Source organism: Pediculus humanus, genomic scaffold (assembly GCF_000006295.1).
Source record: "Pediculus humanus corporis 1103172108269 genomic scaffold, whole genome shotgun sequence".
Lineage (NCBI taxonomy): Eukaryota > Metazoa > Arthropoda > Insecta > Psocodea > Pediculidae > Pediculus > Pediculus humanus.
This window is the reverse complement of record NW_002987838.1, coordinates 45,166-70,261: the sequence shown is the minus strand read 5'-3', so window position 1 is coordinate 70,261 and position 25,096 is coordinate 45,166. Positions and strand designations below refer to the sequence as shown.

Here is a 25,096-nt window from a genome sequence, read left to right as displayed (position 1 = left end):
GTACATACATACATATATAATTACGCGCGTTTTATAAAACTTTCGAATACGTGCGTTTATCATCGAATTATTATTATTACTATTATTATTATTAAAAAAAAAAAAACAAATTTTTTTTTTACGAAGCAAACAATTTCGTCGCATTTTAACATTAACGAATGCGTAATATTTATTATTATTATTATTACCGTTTTAATACCGACAAAATCACGCGCGTTATCATCATCATCATCATCATCATTATTATTATTTAATCAATTTAAAAATTTGCGAACGAAAAAAATAAAAAAACCAAATACGTTGTAATTTAAATAAAAATTGATTTTTAAAATTGGGGGGAGGGGAAATTACAATGATCGAAAAGAAATAAAAATAAAAAAAAAAGTACCTAAGCTATCATCATCATCACCATCATCATCATCATCGACGTCATCATTTTCGTCATTACGGGTTGTTGTGATAACGGCATCAATGTTATTAATATTTAGATTTTTCGTATAGATTTTTTTTTTTTTTTGAAACACGACACGTTAAACCCGTTTTAACAAATGTAAATAATATTATTTGCAAACGATAATAATAATAATGATAATGATAATAATAATAATAATAATAATAATAATAATAATAATAATAATATACAACAACCGAAAATTTTTTTTTAATATCGATTCGAACGGTTCCAATAACAACAACAACAAAGTTTCCCAAAACCTATAATTTTTTTTTAATTTTTTTTTCGTACCGTTTGTTTATTCCGGAAGTAGATAAAAATTTAAATTTTGGCGGGAAATTTTTTTTTTTTGCTTTGTAAATAAAATTAACCGAAAAATAAATAAATAATAATTGTTAAAAATTCAAAAACCCTGAAATTTTGTTATTTCATCGTTCGTTAATTAAACTTTTTTTTAAAAAAAAAGACAACAACAACAACAAACGATTTATTAAACAATAACAAACGTTTCGAACAATCGCAACAACCGGAAAATAAAAAACAACCATCAATCATTTTCGTAAACGTAAAACAAAAAAAAAAAAAAATATAATCCGTACATTTAAAAAATTATTATTAAACAAAAATTTCCATTAATATTAATTTTTTTTTATCACTTTCTTCCCTTACCCCTCCCCCCCCTATCCGTGTGCTTTCCTACCCCCCAAAAAAAAACGTTTTCCGGTTTTTATTATTATTATTATCAATAACTCGTGATTTAATATAAAAATTAACGTGAGTTAAACATTTTAAAGATTCACGTTTTCTTTCGTTTTTTTTTTTTTTTAAATTCTCGTTCCACACGTTTTTCAAGTTCAAGTTTATAAAAATTTTGCAAAAAAATTAAAAAAATTGCTACCGATCAGGACCGTATGCAGAATATTAACAAAATAATAATAATAATAATTTTTAATTTAAAATAAAAAGAAAAAAGAAAATTCTGGATTCCTCAAAAAAATCGCAAAACAAAAACGATTTGAATTTTCGTACAAATTTTATCAAATCAATATCGAAGTCACGTGACATAATTAATAATAATAATAATGATGACGACGACGATGATGATGATAATTAAAGGTAATTTTTTAGTTTTTTTTTTTTTTTCCACATGCAGTTGGGTATTTAAAAAAAAAAAAAATTACCTGGTATTAAATTTATTAAACGTACCTGATTTTTCATTTTTTTCCAGGCAGGTACGTGAAAAAGGCGGTGATAGGCCAAACGGAAGGGATGAAAACGAGAATTCGTAAAAGGTAAAAAAAAAAAAAAAAAAATTTGCAAGAAAATAGTTAAGGACCGACCCTTTTCCCGCCATTGTTTTCTATAATAATAATAATAATAAATTTTGTCTTACCTGTCGGTGTCCGTTGGGTGATAAATAATTATTCCTGTAATTCGGTTTACCAAATTTATGTCCCCTCATAGGATCCATTTTTTTCACAGACCCTGTAAAAGTTTTTATAATTAAATTACAAAAATGTTGTTGTTGTTGTTGTTTGTTTTGTTTGTTTTAAACCATCACAAAGTAATTTTTCAAAAAAAAAAAAAATTATCAAAACATTTCAAATCGTTTAGTTTTTAAAAACTCGTCGTTTGTTTTTTTTTTTTAATTTAAAATTCTTTTTTAAAAAGTACGTGAGCGTGTTGTTAACAAACGAAAAGTAACAAACAAACAATCAAATGCGACTGACTGACTGGAATCGGTACCAAAAGGAAACAACTTAGTAAAACTTCATTGAAAACGGTTACAACATTAAATCAAGTTGTTGTTGTGGTTGTTGTTTAATTTCACAAGTGAATATCTCCACTTTTACAGGTGCTTTTCCCTTTTTTTAATAAGAAAGTAATAATAATAATGATGATGATGATGATGATGATAATGATGATGATGATGGTGGTGGTGGTGTTAAAATGATATTAACTACTAAAAAAAAATTTTTTTTTTATTATTTAAAATCGCTCATCCTATTTTTATTTATTTTACGATTCGATTGTTTTGTTTGTTTGTTTGTTTGTTTCATCATACCTGACAATTTAAATAAAACAAACGAAAATAATAATAATAATTTGAGTATTAAAAAAAAAAAAAAAAATTTAATTTTTGGCGGTTTTTTTGGGTTTGTTTAAATATAATTTTGGAATATAAATCGTACCTGAAAATAAATCCTTCTTTTCCTCTTTCTCCTCCCCTTCCACTTCCACTTCCTCCGCCTCCATATTCACGACCACTTCCTCCTGTTTTTTCTGGAAACTTGTTTCTTTTTTCCATTAACTTTTTTATTATAACCGCATACGATCAACACACATCGGACGGACGGTTTTTTTTTAACCGTCAGAATGTGGCTTAATTTTTCATGTTTTTAATTTTCAGGTTTTCATACGTAGTAATTTTTTCATTCGGCCGAAGTTTAGGTAACAACAACCAAACGAAAAACGACGTTTAATCATTTCCTACAAACAACAACAACAACAATAATAACAAATATTAAATAAGTAAAATAATAAACTTGATAAATAAATTACATAAATTTTTTTTTCGTTTCCTTTCCCCTCCCCCCCTCATTTCTTCGACAACCTAATAATTATTATTATTATTATTATTATTATTATTACTATTTGACCAAAAAATTAAAAATCAACGAACCGAAATAATTTTTTAAAAAAAGGTTTACACACAATAAAGTTTTCATAAGAAAAACACACATAAAAAAAAAAAAATTTTTTTTACAATAATAATAATAATAATAATAATAATAATATTAACTAACCACGTGAACAGACATTTTACCGGAAATGAATAAATTAATATTTTTTTCGTTAATTATTATTATTATTATTATCATCAATACGGAATTATATGTATGGCAAAATTTGTTTTAAAATAATAATAATCACGCGTGATAATACGATGAGTAATAATAATAATAATAATAATAATAATAATATTAGTAATAATAATAATATTTATAGACGACGAAAAATTTTAATTTTAAAAACAATTTCCGATTATCGATTAATAAATTAATAATTATTTAAAAATAAATAAGTAAATTTCACGTGTAGTGCCACGTGATAAAATTATTTTGTATTAAAACCCCCAGCCGCGACAGGGGGCTGGAAAAACAAACGAACGTCATTATGATGACGTCATTAATAATATTATCCGTCGCCTAATAATGATATAAATTTATAAATTTATTTTTCAAAAAAAAATTAAATTTTATTAATGCGTGGCACCAACGCAAACAAAAAACGTGTCAGCAAAATAATAATTTTTTTTTATTTACATATTTAAATAATAATAATAATAATATGGAATTTCGATAACTATTCGCACGAAAAATTCATTATTTGAATATTTATTTTTTTTTTTTACGGTAAGTTTAAATATCATTTTTTAAAACAAAATTCCCGTAAAATCGAAAAAACAAAACGATTTCCGATAGAATGAATGAATGAATGAATGAATGATTGATTGATTTTTATAATAAATATTTATCGGAAGTTCTCACTCGATCATTTTTAAATTAATGACAAAAGACAAGAAAAAAAAAAACTACTACATTGTATGGTTAAAAAAAAAAATAACAACATACACGCACGCATAATAATTTTAAAATCGTTTGATATGAAATAATAATAATAATAATAATAATAATAATAATGATCGGTCGGAACATTGAAAAAAATATAAAAGTGTAAAAAATTAAAGTTGTAACAGATAATGGATTATAATATATAGCGTATAGTGAATGACTACTCGAGTCGTATAACGACATTCTTAATCACAAAAAAAAAAAAAAAAAATCTTCCAGCATTTTAACGCCTTTTAACAGGTGGTGGCAATGACCTTAACAAATATATAAATAAATAATAATAATAATGATCGGACATTTTTTTTTTTCGGCGTTAAATGATTTGCCTTTAAAAATTCTCTCTCTCGTCCCGGTCATTGATTTAATACAATAAAAAATTACGTCGCTTTGAATACGTTCAATTTATCATTATTATCATTATCATTATTATTATTAATCACACAGCAACATAAAGTGTGAATAAAACTTTTTTTTTTTTTTTTTTTTACAAATTATTTATTTATTACGTAATATTATTTTTAAATTAATTTAAACAAATATTAACGGATTTTGGAATGTTTTTCCAAAAACAAAAACGTTTCATAATAATAATAATAATGATTTAATAGTAATTTATTAATAGTACGTTTATTATACGACACAAAACAAACTCGAATTTCTTTAATTTATTCGATTCGATTTTTAAATATATCGAAAATTTTAAATATATCTCGAATTTATCGAAAATGTGTGTGTGCGAGAGAGAGAGAGAGAGAGAGAGAGAGAGAGAGAAATCGTCGATTTATCGCCGTTCGATATATATTTTGTTTTAATCTTTCGAGTTATCCATTATCCATTGGGTATAATAAGAAACTTTCGTGTAAACTCCCGGTTGTCCTTCCGTTCCGCAATTTTTAGGTCCGAACGAAACGATCCCTTCCTGATAGTAAACGGGTTGTCCTTCATCGTTTAATCCGACGATTTGCAATGGTCCACCGCTGTCCCCGCTGCAAGAATCCTTACCGTCTTCTCCCCCCGCGCATATTTGCGACTCCGTTATCGGTATTTTTTTCTTATATACTTTTAAACAATCGTTTGACGAAACTATCGGTAGCGTTGCTTTTAATAAAACCTGACTTTTGATACCTTTAAATCAATCAATCAATTAATTACACAATTCGGCGCCATTTTAAAAATTTCATCATCATCATCATCATCATCATCATTACCTGTTTCCGTTGTTCCCCATCCTGTAACGACCGCAGTATCCGTTTTCATCATTATCCTTTCGCTAAATGTTTTATTCTTGGGTAAACAAATCGGACGAATGGCTACGAAAAACAAACGAATGTTTTTATTGTTAAACAAACAATAATAAATTTTATTTAAAACTAAAATACCTACAGGTTTTATTTTCAATCTTTTTCGATAATCTTATGAGTGCAATGTCGTTACGTAGTTCGGGTTTATAATAATTCGGATGTGAAATTATTCTATCGATACCGACATCGATTGGCAACGGAGCGCAACCATAATCGCTCAAACAATCTTTTTCCGTGCTTAAATTATATTCTCCGAGTCTTACGGACGTCCTAAACATTAATAAAAATTATTAACGAAAAACCTAACGTAATTCCATTTCGTTTAATTACAATAATAATAATAATAATAATAATTAATAGTTTACGGTGAAATGTCTCGAAGTGCAGTAACGCAATGAGCGGCCGTTAAAACGTAACGGGAATTAATTAATGAACCACCGCACCTGTACTGTAATCCGTGCCCTGAAATATTAAATCGGTCAAAATTAATAATTAATTAATTAACGTTATTTTTTACCTCTACCTATTATTATTATCATCATCAGTTAAAAAAAAAAAAAAATTAATTAAATTTATGACGTGTATAACACGTGGGATTAAACAAAAAAAAAAAAAAAACATGAATTCGATATTTTTTTTTCGTAAGAAAATTTAAAAGTAAAAAAAAAAAAAAACTATTTAAAAAAAATAATAAAATGAAAACGATCTAGCGCCACGTCAATTGCGTAATAAAAAACCTTCGAAAAATAACAGGAATTGAAAAAAGTGCGTAGAACAAACAACATTTAAACGAACAACGCCCTATTAATTTTTTTTTTTTTTTTTATGATTTAAATTCACGTTTATAATGAAGAAAATGTCGTTCTTATTTTTTTCCATCCCAACCCCCCATTCGCCCCCCTTTTTTTCGGGTTCAGTTATCGATAAATAAATCACGTACGTGTATTGTATCCGATAAGTGCCATCCATGGGAATTCGTATAAAGTAGTCACGCTTCCACCGATAATTTTATTCGTTTCTCTTATTGTTCCGCATATATTATCATTATTATCTGATTCGTATGAAACGTTTGCCAACGGTTTTTTCGCATTCTACAATTTAAAAAAAAAATAATAATAATAATAATAAAACTGGTTTAAAAAAAAAAAAAAAAAAACGTTACATTGTTTATAACCTAAACGAATTCATTCTTACTTTATTATTAACGACGTAATAATTTTCTTTTGTTTTTTTTTCGCTCGGACAACAAACGACGGGATGAATACCTTCGAAACCGCAATGAGACCTTCGTAAATAATCAATCGCTCGTGAATTCGATCTCGATTTGTTCTTAATAAGAAGTTCTAATAAAGATTTACATTGATTTATGTTACGACAGTAACCTTTTTCACCTTTTGGATTAATACATTCACCATCTGTTAATTAAAACAAAACACGAATTAATCATTTTAATAATAAAAAAACCCGCGAAAATAAATTTAAATAATAATAATAATAATAATAATGATAATAATCTTACTTGAACGTACGACGAGAGTGAAATCACACGAACAAATGTCGCAGTTTAGTAAATAAATATATATTATCGTGATAATAATAAATCGAATCATTTTACACAGGTCATAACTCGTTGGATTTCTTATTAAACTACAACAACTACTACTTCTACCACTACTACTACTACTACTACTCACTTAAATCTCTATAAAATTATATATATGTATATATATATACAGAAAATATCTCTTTTATAATGGTCCTTTCCCAAAAATGATTCATACTCTTCTTAATATTATTAATAAATAAATACTTGGTTGGCAGCCATTATTATTATTATTATTATTATTATCGTGTCCATCGATTATAACAACCACATGCGATTTTTATCCAACTTTTACTTTTAACTCGTTTTCCGTTTCATTAGAAACTAGAGAAAATTTTTTTTTACAAACTGTTTAACATTAATTACATAATCTGTAATAAAATGAATTGTTATTTGTATTATGAGAATAAATTTTTTATTAATAATTTGATTTAATACCTAACAAACACTGAACACGACTGAACAACAACCACAACCACAACAACAACAACAAACGGGCTAAACATCCCTCGGTTGGGGAAGCTAAAAGGACAATAACCGTTGAGTCATTTTCTATTGACCAACCATTGTTATTTATTAAAAGTTTTTCGTTTTGTTTGTTTGTTTAAAATTATACAAAAGGTATATTATAATGGTATCCGATTTTGTCTTTTCTTTTTTTGTTTTGCGTAAATAAATAATATTGTTGTTGGATTATGTGGAATTTTTTTCAATTTTCAGCCATTTTCCTTTTCCTTTAAAACATCATGTAATTAGGTTATGCTAAAAATAAAATGAAAAAAAAAATTTTTTTAAATATTTATTACGAAACGATTACTTAATCTTTTTCTTTTTTCTATTTCTTACACGATTAACGTCATAAAACAAAATATTTCTTGCGAATTTTACATTTTATCGGAAATATTATTATAATTCTTTATAAAAAAAAAAAAAAACAACGTTTAATACAAAAAATTCACTTTGCATTTTGTAATTTTTAAATTTAACGGAAATTTCAAATCGAACGTGAGAGACAGAGAAGCGTAATAAAAAATATTTTTACCTCTATGGTAATTTATATTAGAGCCACGATAAAATCGTTGTTCCGTTGTGAAAATAATTTTTTTTATTTTTATTTTTTATTATGTTTTTATTACGTATCCATTTAAAATAATTTCAAAATTTTACCATTGATTTTGTAACGAAAAATTAATTAACTTTATGTTTCAGTATAATTTGCTTTTTTTTTTTTTTTTTTTTTTACACGCCGCCATGGGATGAAATCTATTTGCACATTTGACGCTTCATTTAAACAGGTATTTTTTTTTTTTTTTTCCTAAAAAGAAATTTATTAGCATTGTTTTTATAAACTGTAATCCGTCAGGTATAGTACTAAAATGTTAAACGTTAAAAAGTACCTTGTATAATCTAAACTAAAATGCTGGAAAATAATACATTATTTTGTGTAAAACAAATATGAGATAATAATAATAATATTATTTTTGTATTATTTTAGATCAACATTCAATCAAACTATTAATCGTGAAAATTAATGCTGGGAGTTTTTGCCAAATCCCTATAAAGCAACTCGATAAGTTAAACAAATTTTTAAATCAATGAAATAATATTACATTTACTCGATATAAGAGAAACAATGATATTCGAATGTGTCCCAAATCTCACATTACGATAAAATCACCGAACAAAATTGAGATTTTAATTAAATAAACAATTTAAAACATGGATCAAGAAGATTTAAACATGGAAATCCCTCTTTTGATTCAAGAACATTGTGAAAGTGGAATTTATATTGATAAATTCAACACGTGTGATAATATTGTCGAAGATGAAACAAATTTATTTAAAAATGGTGACGATTTGTTAAATAACGAAGCCATAGTCATAAGTACTGATTCGATTAAGGAATTGATAAGTGGAAATTCTGCGATGGATAATCATACATATGTACTAGAGGATAATCAATGTGATGCACTCATCGAAAAGCCATTGTTAGGCGATTCGTGTATTGCAAAAGATGATAATATATCTGAATTTTTACTCGATAACAACAACGGTAGAGATTCTGAAATATATTTAAATGGTCAAATGATTGAACTTGCCGATGGAACGACAGCTTTCCTTGAAACATCGAGGAGTGTGAAGGGCGATGATTATTCTCAAAACAAATTGTACAATGGTAATGTTATATATGTTGTGTCTGGGCCCATGTTGAACAATGATGGCGAAAATGTAAAAAGTTTCAAAAGGGATGATAAAGCGGAAGAAATTTCACCAGTGATACCACCAGAACAAAAACAAGAGAAAAGCAAAGGATTTCAATGCAGTTATGAAAATTGCAATAAAAGTTATTCGAGTTTTCATCATTTAAAGGTACCCCTCCCCCCGCCGATTATCAGTAAATTATTTTAATTACATTCAGGTATTTCTACTATATACATGATCAAGTTATTTCGATTAGAAATACTCTCGTATAAAAAATATTTAATTATTAAATAAATATTAATGTTAAACTTATTTTCCAATTTTTTGTAGCCCTGACACAATGTTAATAACATGTATCTGTATGTACCTTCCTTACGTCCCTCTACCCTACGTTGTTCCACCCAATCAAACATGATAGAATGATTGTGCCTGCAACTATGTGACAACAACTGGATTTCAATTTTAGGTTCATTTAAGAGTTCACACGGGAGACAGACCGTTTAGATGTTCTGTTGAAGGATGCAACAAAGCATTTTCAACGGGTTTCGGTTTGAAAACTCATTTTCGGACTCACAATGGGGAAAGACCCTATATGTGCAGTCATGAAAATTGTGAAAAAGGTTTCAAAACATCCGGAGATCTTCAAAAGCACATTCGTACTCACACGGGTATGATATCATCATCTTATCCTTTTCTACCAAGGATTCGTTTTTTACTAAATATAAAATTTGATTTTTTTAGGTGAAAGACCTTTCGTCTGCCCAATTCCCAATTGCGGAAGATCATTTACCACTTGTAACATTTGCAAGGTTCACATAAGGACGCACACGGGTGAGAGACCCTATAAATGTACTTATCCGAACTGCGATAAAACGTTTGCTTCGGTAACGAATCAAAGGAATCACATGAGAATACATTCTGGTGAAAAACCTTACGTTTGCTCAGTCGAAGTAAGAACTAAACCTTTTCTCTCAAAACCTTTTCCCATAATAATAATATCACGTGAAATATCGAAATCCGTTGTTAAAAAAAAATATATAATTTGTACTGTATGTATATTTACCAGAAATGCGGTCGTCGATTCACCGAATATTCTTCTCTCTACAAGCACAACATGGTACACAGGCAACAACCTCATTTATGTTTGATATGTGGTAAAACGTATCGTCAAGCTTCGGGATTGATGATGCACACGAAAACGGCACACGGAGAACTTCAAGAAACCTATTTAATGATAGATAAAAATTCAACGGAAGAAGATGAAGAAGAAGAAGAAAACGTTAGAGAAAACGAACAAACGGCCATTTTTTTCGTCAACAATTTAAAAATGGTGTGATTTTCATTTTTGAAAAAAAAAAAAAAATTATAATTTAAATCATTCATACCTTTTTGTTTGTTTCTTCCTTTTCTTTTCTTTTGTTTTCAAATGTTGGCGGCACCAATTTCTTTTTTTTTTTTTTATTATTATAACCGATATAAAGTAAATTATTTGGAAACTTATTGAAGTGTGCAACATTTTATATTTTTCCTATTTAAAATAATGGTGATGGTGATAATAATAATAACATCGTTCCGGTTATTACTTTATGGAATTTTTCCTCTTCATCAAGTTTTATTTCTCTCTCTCTCTCTCTCTCTTTGATAAAACCTCTTCGTCCTAAAATGAAATAAAAAAATTAATAATAATTATTATTATTATTTACAGGAAGGTGGCGGAGTCGTAGAAGATTCGATATTTACTGAATTTCGTGATGGATCTCAATTGAACGTTTGACGCGATCAAATCAATAAATAAATAAATAAATATATTAGTATTTAATTTAATTAAGTAAATAAATAAATAAATAAATAAATATATTAATAAATAAATGAAATTGTTTTTTTTTTTTTTTTTGGAACGTTTCGGTCGGATGACGTCATTAAAACTTTTCCTAATAAATGTATTCCCCCTCCCTACCCTCCCCCCCCATTATTATTATTATTATTATTTGTTACTAACCTATGACAATCGCGGGTTTTGTTTGTTATAGTTAATATATTCGAATTTAAATTGTCATAATAGGTAAAAAAAAAAAAAAAAAAAAAAAAAAAAAACTTGACGGACCGCAAATAATTATTTCCTGTCTTTAATAAATACGAATCAGGTATCATCATTATTATTATTATTATTATTATTATTATTATTATTATTATTATTATTATTACTACGAGGAAAAACTAATAAAAAACGTATAAAAAAAAAAAAAAAAAATTTTTTTTTTAAAAGTAAATTACCTTGTTGTCGTATCGTTGAATTTATTAATAATATTACGTGGGTGTGTGTGAATGAAGATATTTTATTTATATTTATTAAAATCACGTGATTAGCGTAAAAGTAGTAGTAGTAGTAGTAGTAGTAGTGAGTATTTTATGAATGAATGAGAAAATTTATTATTTTATATTTAAAAAAAAAAAAAAAAATTGTTTTTAAATTATCGAATTTTTCTACATCTCTTCTCTCTCTCTCTCTCTCTTTCTGTCTTTCTCTCTCTCTCTCTATCTCTCTCTTACACACACACACACACACAAATGTTTGATCGTTAATTTATGATAAAGAAAATTTTAAAAAATGATTTTAAAAATAAATCTGGTTCCGACACTGTTGTAATGATGAGGGGGGCATAAGATCCCACGTCATTGAATCATTGGGTAAACAACCAAGATAAAGTTGGTGGTATAAAAGGGTTTTTTTTTTCATCTCGTGCAGCTGCCATTTTGTTGTTGTTGTTGTTGTTTTCCTCATTTTTAAATTATAAGGTAATGCCTTATTTGCAACTCTTTGAAACCTTATTTTTAGTTTTTATTCAAAAATAAAAATTTTGTTGTTTTGATTTTTTTTTTTTTTTTTTGCAGTATTTTCCAAATGTTGCAAAATAAAAATATGAACAAATGGCGCATCGTGTGTGCATGCACGCACACCCGCACACACACACTCACTCATGCACCTTTTTTTTCATCACGTGTAAAAATTATATTTTGTATCTTTTTTTTTTTTGTTAACCTAAATACGCATTATTGAATTTCATAAAAGAAAGTCATTCATTACGTTGTTCGATTTTGAAATTTGATTCTTTTTTTTTATTTTTTTTTTCTCCCATATTTTTCTCCCCATCTTTCAAAAATGAGTTTTTAAAAAAAAAAAAAAAAAAAAAAGTTTCAGGTGGCGGATGAATCGAAAATTTGCTAAAGGTAAAAATGAATTTTCCATTTCTATTGTTTTCTTCTTCCCCCACCCCCCAACAATCTGCCTGTCTATTCACTCTCTCACTCTCTCTCTCTGTCTCATCATTTCAATTTAAAATCTGGAAAAGTCAAAAATCTTGTTCCTTTTTTCTATTTTTCTAAACAGTAGGGGGAAAGAGAGAGTGAGAGAGAGGGAGAAAGAGAAAAAAAAAGAGAAGGAAAGTAAGTGAAAAGGAGAAAGAAAAAAGGGAGAGACAAAGAAAGAGAGAAAGAAAGAGACGAAGGAAGTGAAAGAAAGAGAGAGAGAGAGAGAGAATTAGAAAGGAAGTGAAAGAGAGAGAGAGAGAGAGAATTAGAAAGGAAGTGAGAGAGAGAGAGAGAGAAATAAAAAGAAACTGAAAGAGAGAGAGAGAGAGAGAGAAATAGAAAGGAAGTGAGAGAGAGAGAGAGAAATAGAAAGGGAGTGAAAGGGAGAGAGGGAGAGAGAGGGGGAAGAGAGGAAATGAAAGAGAGAGAGAGAGAGAAATAAAAGGAAAACTCGGTACTATCTGCCCCTCAAAAAAAGAAAAAAACAACAAAATTCTCCAGTTGTTAATTCCACCAGTACAATGGTTGTTAATGGTTGAGTAAAAATTATAAAAAGATTTTTTTTTTTTTTTTGTTATTTTTACCCCGGTTCGAAGGTGAAACGCGATGGCGAATCACTTCTCGTATACAATAAAGCACAAAAAAAAAAAAAAAATCAGTCGTCAACGTTCAACAATTCGAGAGAGAGAGAGAGAGAGAGAGAGAGAGAGAGAGAGAGAGGGAAAGAGAGAGACAGAAAGATATTTTTTTTTTTTTTACGGTTATTTCTTTCATCGTTCTAGTGTTTGCCATTCTATCAAGATCCTTCCTGACCCGGAATAGTTTCCTGTCTAACAAAAAAAAAAAGAGAGAGAGAGAGAGAGAAAGGAATCATATTCGCCATATGTTATATATGTTTTTGTTTTTGTTCTACTTTTACATCATTTAACCAATGCTTTCCCTCTTTCATCATCATCATCATTATCTCAAATATATATTTTTTTTTTTTACAAATGTAGGCCAACGTGGCAGGAACCTTTTTTTTTCTATTTATAATTTAATAAGGACTTTTCTTTTGTGTTTAACATCACCCCCCACCCCCCTTTTTTTCATATTATTAAAAATTTAATATCTATCACATCTATCAATCATAATAATAATAATAATAATCTTATTGAAATCATGATGTGAAAAGAAAAAAAAAAAACGTGGCACTAGCTTTTTTAAAATTTCGCGTAAAAAAAAAAAAAAAAAAAAAAAAAAATTAAACTCACCCTTTATATCGGTATGAAAACTCTCTCCTCCTCCTCCTCCTCCTTCTCCTCCTTACGTAAAATTCATTATAATCCAAATTAACTTGAAAACAGGACCGAAACCTAAAAAAAAATTTAAAAAATTAAAAAAATATTTCAGGTACGTTAAGAAAATTATTATTATTATTATTATTATTTTAAATTATAACAGATTGAATGATTTAGAATAGATTTTTGTTTTTTGTTTTTTTTTTTTTTTAAAATTTATAATCTCGAGTGGGTTTTTAAGGATTCAACCAATCATCCCCCTTTCATTATAATTTCATCACTTTTCATCTTTACCAAAAAAAAAAAAAAAAAAAAAAAAAACAGAAACCATTTTACCTACTTTTTAAAATTATTATACAAAATTTAAATATAACCGATCTTTAACAGATTTTCATATATTATTATCATTATCATTACGTCCCCTTTTTTGCGGGGGAAGGGGATGAAGGAAATTTTAACGGTTTCCCATTTTCCAAATATTTTTTTAAAGGGATGTCAAAGTTTTTCCATCATCATCATCATCATTGTTATTCGTAAAAAAATTACGCGGACTTCAAACGGTAGCTTTTTATCCACCGCCCACTACTACTACTACTACTACTATTACTTAATAATAATAATAATAGTAAGGGTGGTCACTACTCTATGACGTATTTCTACCTGAATACATGTTTATATAAATATATATTTCGTTAAAATATGCATAAAAATAATAATATCAAGATGAATTTTTCAATTCACGTTTTTGAATTTAATGTTCGTGATGATGATGATGATGATGATGATAATAATAATGATAATAATAATAATAATAATAATAATAATAATAATAATCTTGCTCTAAGAAGAAAAAAAAAAAAAAATTTTTTTTTTTTTAGAGCCGGCTATGAAAAAAAAGCGGTAATAATATTAATGAGTATAAAAAGAACTCGTTTTCCCGCGTTTAACATACGTACGAAACCGACAATTAATAGTTAGAAAAGAAACGTAGAAAATTTTTATAAAAATTTTTAAGGGTAGAAATTAAAGAGGGATGTATTAATGTTAAAAGGGTGCATCTGATGCCACGTTTTTTTTTTTTGCTTCTGCTTACCTGACTGCTATATAAGATTTTAAAAAATATTTAAAAATAATAATAAAAAAAAACGTGCGACGACATTTTGAAAACGAATTTCGATTAAAAATATATACAAAAAAAAGAAAAATCAATTTTTTGAATATTAAAAAAAAAAAAAAATAAATAAATTTCTTATCAATCGAAGGGCAATAACATTTAAGACGACTCTCTTTTAGATAACTCAAATCTGTCATTGATAAAATTAGATATAAAAAAAAAATTATTATTATTATTATTTGACAGTAGATAACGTTTGTCATCCAAACTAAACAACAATTACATCCATTAAAATAAAATTTTCTCTACTTTTTCCTTTTACTTTATTATTTACCTCTAAACTAAATAAATGAGATTTCTAGGGGGAGGGGATGGGGAGAGGGAGGGGAGGGGGTTTGCGACACAATTTCGTGTAAAAATCAAAACCCATTGCCATTTTTTTCACCGACCGCCAAATTATTTTCAATCGTGAAATAATTTTTTCGTAACAACAACAAATCTCAACCTTCTACAGAAAATTTCTTCTGACACGACATATATGTATATTCGACGCATATATATCCATTTTGCAGTGTGATACGAAATACAGGTAGAATAAAATACATGGGGGTCATTGTAAGAAAGAAGGGTGGCCACCGGTGAACAACAACGCGTTGACTCAATTTATACGCATATTTTCTATCTTTATCTATCACATACAACTACCCCAATACATATTATTTTCCTTCCTTTCATCCCTCTCTCTCTCCCCTTCCTTTTTGTTCCTTTTCAAAAAAAACCAAACCAACAACTGGAAAAAAAAAAAATCACATACAATCAACTAGTCTCTTAACGTACGTGAAAATATTTTTAATTCTTGCATTTTTTTACGTCAGAAAAAAACAAAAATTAATTTCGAGATTTTATGCAAAAATTATTGTTATTAATAATAATAATAATAATAATATTAATAAAATCACCGCCTTCTATTATCCTGATTTGATTTCAACCCCCAAAACAAAACAAAACAAAAATGACTCTTACACGTTTATTTTCCCACCCCCACTCGATAATTAATTTTTTTTTAAATTAATAATAATTTCTGTAAAAAAAATCTAAATAGTAATAATAATGATAATGATGATGATGATGATGATAATAATAATAATAATAAATATAATGATAATAATAATAAAAATGCCGACATTTCCCTAACCACGCGCCAATACGGTCGCGCGTGCTTCTTAAGGTTTGACATCCCTGCGTTGGCCTCCAGCTGATCATCTTTTCCTACCGGTTTCTACCTCTCTTATAACATCATCCATCCACCCAATTTTTTTTTTTTTTTTATGAATTCACCTGGCATTTACGTGTATCCGTCTGTATGAAAAAAAAAAATCTTTCCCTTATAATAATAATGATAATGATAATAATACTTAAATTATTTTAAAAAATACACTGGGAATAATCACGTTTAAAAATTTATTATAATTTTAATAATTTTTCCAATTTTTTTATGTTAACGTCCTACATGTTATAGAAATATTTTCATAATAATAAACAACCTCCTTCCACTTTTCTTATTACTATCGATTATTATAAGTTTAGAACGTCTAAAAAAAAAAAAAAATCGCAAGTTTCGTGTGCAGACGTCAAATCGGGGAAAATTAGCCGGACAAAAAGAGTGACGTCATAAAGAAAATTCTTTTTTCAAACAAAAATAAATAAAATTTAAATATTGCAAAGAAAAAGTTTTGAAAAAAAAAAAAAAAACGAAACCATTTTAAAATAAAAATTTTTTTTTAAAGCCTCGGGGAAATGAATTTTTTTTTTCCAGGTATTTTTTTTTTTTTTTTTTTTTTTCAATTTAAAAAGATGTACTTTACTCCATCGTAGAAAAGGGGGGAAACTGTATTTTTAAAATAAAAAAAAAAAAAAAAAAATTGAGAATTATAAAAAAACTTAAATTTACATTTAATTTACAATAGGATCATAAGTTATTTTATAATTTTTTTGATATTTTCTCCCGAAAGGAAGGGAAAAATCATGCATCATTAATTTACAAAAAAAAAAAAAAAAAAAAAAAAGTTTTTAAGTTAGCTATTTTAGATATTTAGTTCTGAGGATTGTCACCTGGAAGGGGAAGCGCTGTTGTCGGGCTTTGGCACGCGACTTAGGTAAAGCCCCGCGCCTTCCGACGCTCGAGACCAGAATTGAGTTAGCTTTCAGGGGATTTGGGTGTTGTAAATTTTTTTTTTTTTTTTTTTTTTTTAATTTTTATTTTTTATTTATTTTTGTTTGTTTATTATTATTATTATTATTATTATTAATTTTTTTTTTGTTTTCGGTAACGTAAAAAAAAAAAAATTTAAACGTGCTGTGTTTCCCAGTGCCTTTTTTTTTTTTTTTTTTTAAATTTAAGTTATTTGTATAAGATATATATATTATAATAAAAATGTGTTAAGACGATAATAATGACTTTGTTAGCAAATAATGTGGTCGGAATGAAACCAAAAATTGGAATTATAAATGATGACGCTCGAATAACCGAACCGGTGTACATAAAACAAAATATTAAAATGGCAATCAATAAAAACATGATAGCGACGACGAAAAAATTAAATTCGGAATCATCCGTTGATAATTATGCGAGGGGAACCGTTTTGGTCAACAACGTCAACAATGCCGCGCATAGGAATCCAATGTCTGGAAACAACAACAACAACAACAACGTACGAACCATCGTTTCCAACAGCAAAAACATAAACATTCCGAATAACGAATTGTTACGATGCAAGAGAAAAATACATTTTATATCTGGACAATCTTATCCGGGCGCGCAACCGGCATCGGTCGCAAGACGTAACGCACGTGAAAGAAATCGTGTTAAACAGGTAAATAATGGCTTTGCCACGCTTCGATCCCACATTCCGGCTTCCGTTGCAGCCGCGCTCACATCCGAGAAATCGAGTCCGAGAAATTCGTCTGCGAGTAAAAAATTGAGCAAAGTCGAAACTTTGAAAATGGCCGTTGAATACATCAGGAGTTTGCAACAAATGCTCGAAGATCATAATAACAGTTTAGATAAAAAAGTGGTCGTGGATCATCATTCGGTCGGATACGTAGATAAACAATCGTTTGAAATTGACGAAAATTATTATTCGAGCAGTCCGGAAACAGTACATTCTGGAACGCTGGGAGATGGCGGTCACCTTCAATACTCGGACGAATCTCCCTGTCGCGTTGTTTTCCCCAAAATCGAACCCGCGGATTCCGATTGTTCTTTTTCACACAGACAATATTCAAAATCCGAACCCGATGACGACGTGTACGTAAAATCCGAAATGTATAATAATAATACCGGAAAAACTGATGATTTCAATCATCATCATAATAATAAAATCCACGAAACTCTCACGTCTGAGTTTTACGGTGCGAGAAGTCCCGTCAAACCCGTGACGACATATTACATAAATCAGAATAACGAGAATTGTGATCAAAATAATCAGGTACCGATTATAAATCCTGATGATAAATTGGATTACACGATACAAGAAATATCGGTCGACTCGTCGTCGGCTCTCGACAAAATAAACAACAGGAGTCCGAATCTCACAGTATTAACCTCGGTGTCTGCAAATCAAGTCGTACAATTTAATGGTCAATCGTTTTTGCATCCTCACTGTCAAAGAAATCCGGCCAGTCTTTCGCCGACCGTGTCTGAAGCGTGTTCCTCACCGACTCCATCGTATTCTTCGGATCATTCCAGCGTCCACCTCGGATCGGCACCTTCGGCTCACTTGATTTCGAGTTTATCACGTCTCACGACTCACGTCGGACCGAACGATCCATTTAAAAATCAAATGACTAGTCCAATACCGAGATCCGCATCACCGGTTATTGTTGTGAACGCTTCCAAGTGCCTTACTCCCCCGAGAAATATAAGTCCCCTATCGAATCCTCCTCCCTCTTCTACCTACCCCATCGTACAAGATTCTTCGAGTCCGTCTAATCAATCGAATTATTCGGTCAACATGGAGTTTCAAAAGGGAAGTCCGGAAGGTTACGAAAATTACGATTCCGTGTCTCCGGAAGACGAAGAGTTATTGGATGTTATTTCGTGGTGGCAACAAAGCCACTGAAACCGCCTTGAATTCATACGACAACAGCAACAACCCAAATCGTAACCTTTTCATTAATAAAAAGGTTAGTATACGAAAAGAACGTAAAAAAAAAATTTTTAATTAAACACAAAAAGGTCCTAGACGAGCAAAACTGGTATTTATACATAATTTATACTTTTAACGGTTGAAAAAAAATAAAAATGCCGGGAATAATAACGTGCAATAACAAAAAAAAACTACTAACCTACCTTTTTCTCTCTCCCTCTCCCTCTCTCTCTCTCTCTTTTCAAAAAAAAAAAAAATCTTCCCCTAAGTAATTCAATGTTGCCATTCCGATTCATTGCATCTGGATGGTTGCCACCCTGATTAAAAAATTTTGTTTTTGTATTTTTTTTTTTTTTCCTTCTTCTTCTTCCTCTTTTTTTTCCCCCTCCCTCTTCTCCATAATAATTTCGTTGTGTGCAATAACTTGACAATGCAGTCATCGACGTGCATACGAAAAACAAAATTTTTTTTTATACCTGAAAAAGAGAGAGAGAGAGAGAAAAAAATTTTTCATTATTTTTATTCTATTTACACGTGTATTTTATTATTATTATTTTAACATCGCGATATAAAATAAAAACAATCATTAAACTCGATGACAAATGTTTAATAACCCCCACCCCCACCTCCCTTTTCCTCCCCCCGATTTCATTCGAAATTACATGTATAAAAAAAAAAAAAATGATTCGAGATGAAAAAAAAAAGATTACGACAAAGATGGTGGAGCAACAGCAGCATCCCTTTAAACCTTAAATTATTAAGGAAGTAAAAACAATTCTAATAAATCAAAGTAGAAAAAAAAAAAAAAGTTTTAAATGTCGGGTAGAAAGAGAGAGAGAGAGAGAGATAGAATATCAACCAGATGTTAGTGGCACAGATTTACTTTTAAAAAAAAAAAAAAAAAAAAAAGGTTCCGCCGTTTTCTCTCTCTCTCTCTCTCTCTCTCTCTCTCTCTTAAGGTCGTATAGTACTTAAATACTTAAAAACAATCAAAAAAAATTTTTTTTTTAACGAGGAGAAAACATTCAAGTTTATCATTTTTTTTTTATATTTTCAGGTTCGTCGCCTGAGTTGGAGGAGGGGGGAACCCAAAACGAAAAGGAAAATTCATCTCAGTGAAAATTTTGTTTTTAAACTGCCAAAAAAAAAAAAAAATTTTTTTCCTTGTTTATTTGTTTATTGTTAAATATTAAAACCGGAAACCCGAATTTTTATTGATCTCAAAACAAAAACATTCGACATTTTGAAATCGCCGTTAAATTTTTATTATTATTATTATTATTATTTTTGTATAAAATTTTGTACATATATATATATATTTATATTATTATTATTATTTTTTATATGTAATAAATAAATTAAAAATGAAATCATTACGAATGTAAAAAAAAAAAAAAAAAAAAAAAATAAGGAAATTATTGCGTCATAATTAAATTAATTATTTTGTATGTAACGCTCGTGCCAAAGGTGACAGACGGTTTTTTTTTTTTTTTTTAAATTGTAATATTGGCACGAGTGCGTGTGCGAGAGAGAAAGAGAGAGAGAGTGGGGGGCAGAATCATTAACAAACAATGGCGCATAATCTCCGCGTGTAATTCCATGGCACATTCACACAAATAAAAATCTTTTTTTTTTTTTTTTTGTTATTGTTTGATAAATAAATACGTATAAATATATATACAAAAGAAAGAGAGAGAGAAAGAAAATTTTTTTTTGATATTCCGTCGTCCTCCCGTCGGACAAACTCTCCCTCTCCCACCCCCCTACCACAGATTATTAAATAATAATAATAATAAAAATAAAAACTTACCTTTAACAGCCCATGTTGTTTTCATCCACTTCTTCTTCCACTTTATATCACAGCATCCCAAATCTTTTACGTTCTTCTTAATTAGTTAAGTAATTAATACTAAAAAAAAAAAAAAATTAAAATCATCCCTTTTATTCATCAACCCTTTCTCATCATTAAAAAACATTCGTAATTAATTAAAATCACATTTTTATATGATTTTAACAAACAGCATCCCTTTCAGTATCCCCATATAAACAAAATACGAAACATTAAAAAATTAAATTACATGGAAATAACAAAATAAACAATTAAAAAAAATTTTCAAACCAGAAGACAATGAAATGAAAAAAGGTGGGAGTGGGGAGGGGGAACCCTCGAAGGTTTTTTTTTTATTCATTATAAAAAGTAATAAAAAAGGTCGGATTTTGTTCCCATATAGATATAAACCTTTATTTCGTGTCTAACCGTTATTACACATCGAGTCTAGAATTTAATTTTTTTCCTTTCTATCTATCTATCTATCCATCCTTTTCTTTCTTTTATATATAAAAAAAAAAAGGTTTCTTCTTCTTTTTCGAGGTATAAAAAAAAGATAAAAATCCTTTTAAATAATATTCTATGACATTGAATGTGTGTGTGTGTGTACCCCCTCCCTCTCCCATCGGTGTGTATCCCCTTTAACCCTTTTATTTAATTTTTTGATATTAAATTTTTTACGGTACCAACAAAAAAACGTTAAAATTATATCATTATTATTATTATCATCATTCGATTAAATAACGTATTGAAAATTTATCGGAAACGAAAAAAAAAAATTTGGAAATAAATGAAAAACGCATACATACATACATACATATAAATATTAAACAAAAGAAATAAAAGAGAGAGAGAGAGGGTAGGGGAGGTGGGGAGAGGGGAGAGAGAGATGAAGTCGTAAACGGAGAGAATTTCAGGAGCTTTTAAAACAATAAAATTAAGGCTTATAGCAGGTGAAGTTGGTGACTTTGGTTATTTTTTCAAAGTCAGAATACCCGTATCGATTTGCACAAAGAACTTTTAGTACCCACACACACACACACACACACACGTTTGAAACGATTAACACCATAAAACAAAAGGGAGAAAAAAAAAAAAAACATATTGAAATCAATTCCTCCCCTCCCCCTACTCCTTCTCCTCCTCCCACCCCCCACAAAAAAAAAAGTTTTCCATAGTTACATATATATCGAGTAATTAATCATTAATAAATATATAACAAATATATAAAAGATTTGTTACGATTCAATAACGTACAATAAATATCAATAATAATGATGATGATAATGATAACACGATGACAATTTAACACACACGTGGTATACACGTATTAATAAAAAATAATTAAAGTGTATCGAACGCTCGCGCACGTGCGCCCACCCGCGTTTATTTTTTTTTTTTTTTTTAAACGCGAATTCCTATTAAATTACCTCCCTCTTTCCCTCCTCCCGCCCTTCTCCTCCTTCCCCCTCAAAAACAAGTACGAATTTAAATTTTCTTTTTAAAAAAAAAAAATCAATAAAAAATAATAATTTATCACGTGATTAAGAATTTTAAATAATGCCCAATGTAAGATAAAATATAATTCGAGTATTATTATTTGTTTAAGACTAAAAATGTTTCAACCAATCTTGTGGGCAAGCCTGATGACGATGACGACAATGATGATGATGATGATGATGATGATGACGATGAAGTTAATGAATTCATTAATACTCGAGTCGTTAGAAAAAAAAAAAAACGGCATGCAGATGAGGACCGACGGACGGACGCACGCACGCAGGCACGCAGGCACGTACACACGCACACGCGTACAAACAAACATTTGGCCCATGCACTATAAATACAGAAAACCAGTGCGCTAAATTATCTACCAAAAAAAAAAAAAAAAACAATAATATTAACCATAAAAAAAAAAAAAAAAAAAAATATACACTTTGTAATGAAATTAGCAGTTTTTCTTCTTTTTTGAAACTAATAAAATTTATTATAATGGCAATTAAATGATTAAAATACTTTTTTTCATTTTTGGAATGTGTCCGCGTCAGAAAGGTGACCAAACTTTTATGTTCAAAGACTTGAAAAAAAAAAAAAAAAAAAAAAAAAACGCAGACTGACGCAGACTGGTTTTTTTTTTTTTTAATATAATTTGTTTATTATTATTATTATTATTATTATTATATATTTTCTTAAAATTAATTTAAAATTTTTTTGGCAAAAAAAAAAAAATAATAATAATAATTTTTTAACGAAAACGACAGTCGACAAAATTCAGGTAGTTATAAGACAAAAAAAAAAAGGTGGATGCAGAAAGCAAACATTACGTTTTTGTTATTATTATTATTATTATTATTATTGATTTACTTTCCCAAGATGATGATGATGATGATGATGATGGATATAATGAAGTGCATTTTGGTAAGAAAACAAAAAAAAAAAAAAACAAGGGATGAAGTTTCCTCGCTACCAAAAAAAAATCACATCCTCAATTTTAATTTTTGTTTTTGTCAAGAACACAACCTGAATTCCCGTACGAACGTACCTACGAACCTATTCTTCTTGTTTTTGTCAACTTAAACACACAATGAATGAACTAGATATTTGATATTTCGAACAGAGTCAATATTTAATAAAGACCAGAGACCCGCGCACACACACATTGAAAATTTATACCTTTCGTGAGAATAAAACGATGATGACGATGACGACAATTTAAACCTGGAAACGATTGTTTGGAAAACGTATTTTTTTTTTTGTAAAATTTGCACGTGTAAATGTTGACATACGATCGGGGGGATCGAGGAAGGAAGGATGAAAGGAGGAGAAGAGGGGGGGGTGGATCGACTTATATTCGACACCCTTAAAAAACATTCGAAAACCCCCTCCCTCCCCCCCCCCCAAAAAAAAAAAGAAAGAATATAAAATTTTTTGTTTTTAATCGTCAAAGGTACACAAACTCTTTATACCTGAACGAATAAAAGGGTTGCAAAAAGAAGTAAGAAAAAGAAAAATTCCAAAGAATCAAAAAAAAAAAAAAAAAATCTATATAAAATACATTCTCTCTTCTTTCATCCATCCAGGTCGCAGACTTTTTAAAAACGTTCGTTTTTTTTTTTTTCGTCGGTGTCTGATGAGGAAGGGAAGGAAAAAGATTTTAAATTCAGGTATATGTTATAAGAATTGGGGCTGCCCTTGGAAGGTCCAGTCCACCCTCGAGGATTGATGTATAAAATCCGGATTTTCAACACACACACACACACACACACACACTTTTTGATCGCAATAGGGGCGCATGACCAACGTCAAGTTGAAAAATTGTTATTTTTATAATCGAGATTTTTTTTTTTAACCCCCCCCTCCCCCGACACTTTGAATTTGTTCTTAATCACTTTGAGGCATCAACAACACAACCCCCATCCCCATCCCCATCACCACCACCACCACCACCATTACAAACTCTTTCCATCTTCATTCACTTAATCAAAATTTCATTTTTTTTTTTTTAATCCTTATGAATAATTTATCGTTCTCTCTCTCTCTCTCTCTACACACACACACGCACACACACGCACGCAGTGTCGCATTTTCGATAACTCCCTTTAAATAATTAACACTTTTCATTTTTTTTTTTTTTTTTTTTTAATTGATTAATTCGCATTTTAAATCGAGTCACATGATAATCATCTCCGAAAGAAAAGAATATAATTGAAATTTACATCGCACTCGATCCATTTTAAATTTTTTTTTTTTTTTTTTTTATTACCCAGACGACTTTTTTTTTTTTTGGGGGGGGGGGGGGGGGTTATTATAAAAATATATAACAAATATATATATATATATATATATATATATATATATATATATATATATATATATATAAAGTTAGAAAATTTAATTGAATTTCTTATCTTCGAATTTTAATGCAGATAACTTGTCAAAATCTTTTACGAAATTTATATATATATTATCTTATACCGCGACCGTATAAATCTAAATTATTTTTTATTATTATTATTATTATTATATCCCAATTAAAATTTATATATATATATATTTTTATTTGAAAATTTTATGACGTTATAAATTTTCGGGAATGACTTATACAAATGAAAAAAAAAGAAGAAATACAAAAATTCACGCCTTTTCCGGTAGGTAATTTTTAAAAAGGTTTTTTCTTTTCTCGGGGAGGGTAGTGGAGGGGAGGGGAGTGAGGGAGGGAAGG

The 25,096-nt window shown here is 28.8% G+C and overlaps 3 protein-coding genes across 3 annotated transcripts; 2 read left to right on the top strand and 1 right to left on the bottom strand.

Annotated features, from left to right (window-relative positions):
• Window positions 1–4,897: 4,897 nt before the first annotated feature.
• Phum_PHUM501910 (tripsin, putative) lies at window positions 4,898–7,000 on the bottom strand (the record flags this gene model as incomplete). Its single annotated transcript, XM_002430808.1, has 7 exons — window positions 4,898–5,214; window positions 5,298–5,399; window positions 5,473–5,660; window positions 5,756–5,852; window positions 6,331–6,481; window positions 6,585–6,805; window positions 6,910–7,000. The coding sequence occupies 7 exons, from the start codon at window positions 6,998–7,000 to the stop codon at window positions 4,898–4,900; spliced, it is 1,167 nt and encodes a 388-aa protein (XP_002430853.1).
• Window positions 7,001–8,712: 1,712 nt separating this feature from the next.
• On the top strand, window positions 8,713–10,531 carry Phum_PHUM501900 (zinc finger protein, putative; the record flags this gene model as incomplete). Its single annotated transcript, XM_002430807.1, has 4 exons — window positions 8,713–9,363; window positions 9,662–9,863; window positions 9,937–10,145; window positions 10,262–10,531. 4 exons carry the CDS (start codon window positions 8,713–8,715, stop codon window positions 10,529–10,531), a joined length of 1,332 nt encoding a protein of 443 aa, XP_002430852.1.
• Window positions 10,532–17,351: 6,820 nt separating this feature from the next.
• Window positions 17,352–19,019, top strand: Phum_PHUM501890 (uncharacterized protein; the record flags this gene model as incomplete). Its single annotated transcript, XM_002430806.1, has 3 exons — window positions 17,352–17,955; window positions 18,433–18,480; window positions 18,604–19,019. The coding sequence occupies 3 exons, from the start codon at window positions 17,352–17,354 to the stop codon at window positions 19,017–19,019; spliced, it is 1,068 nt and encodes a 355-aa protein (XP_002430851.1).
• Between the last annotated feature and the right edge of the window lie 6,077 nt (window positions 19,020–25,096).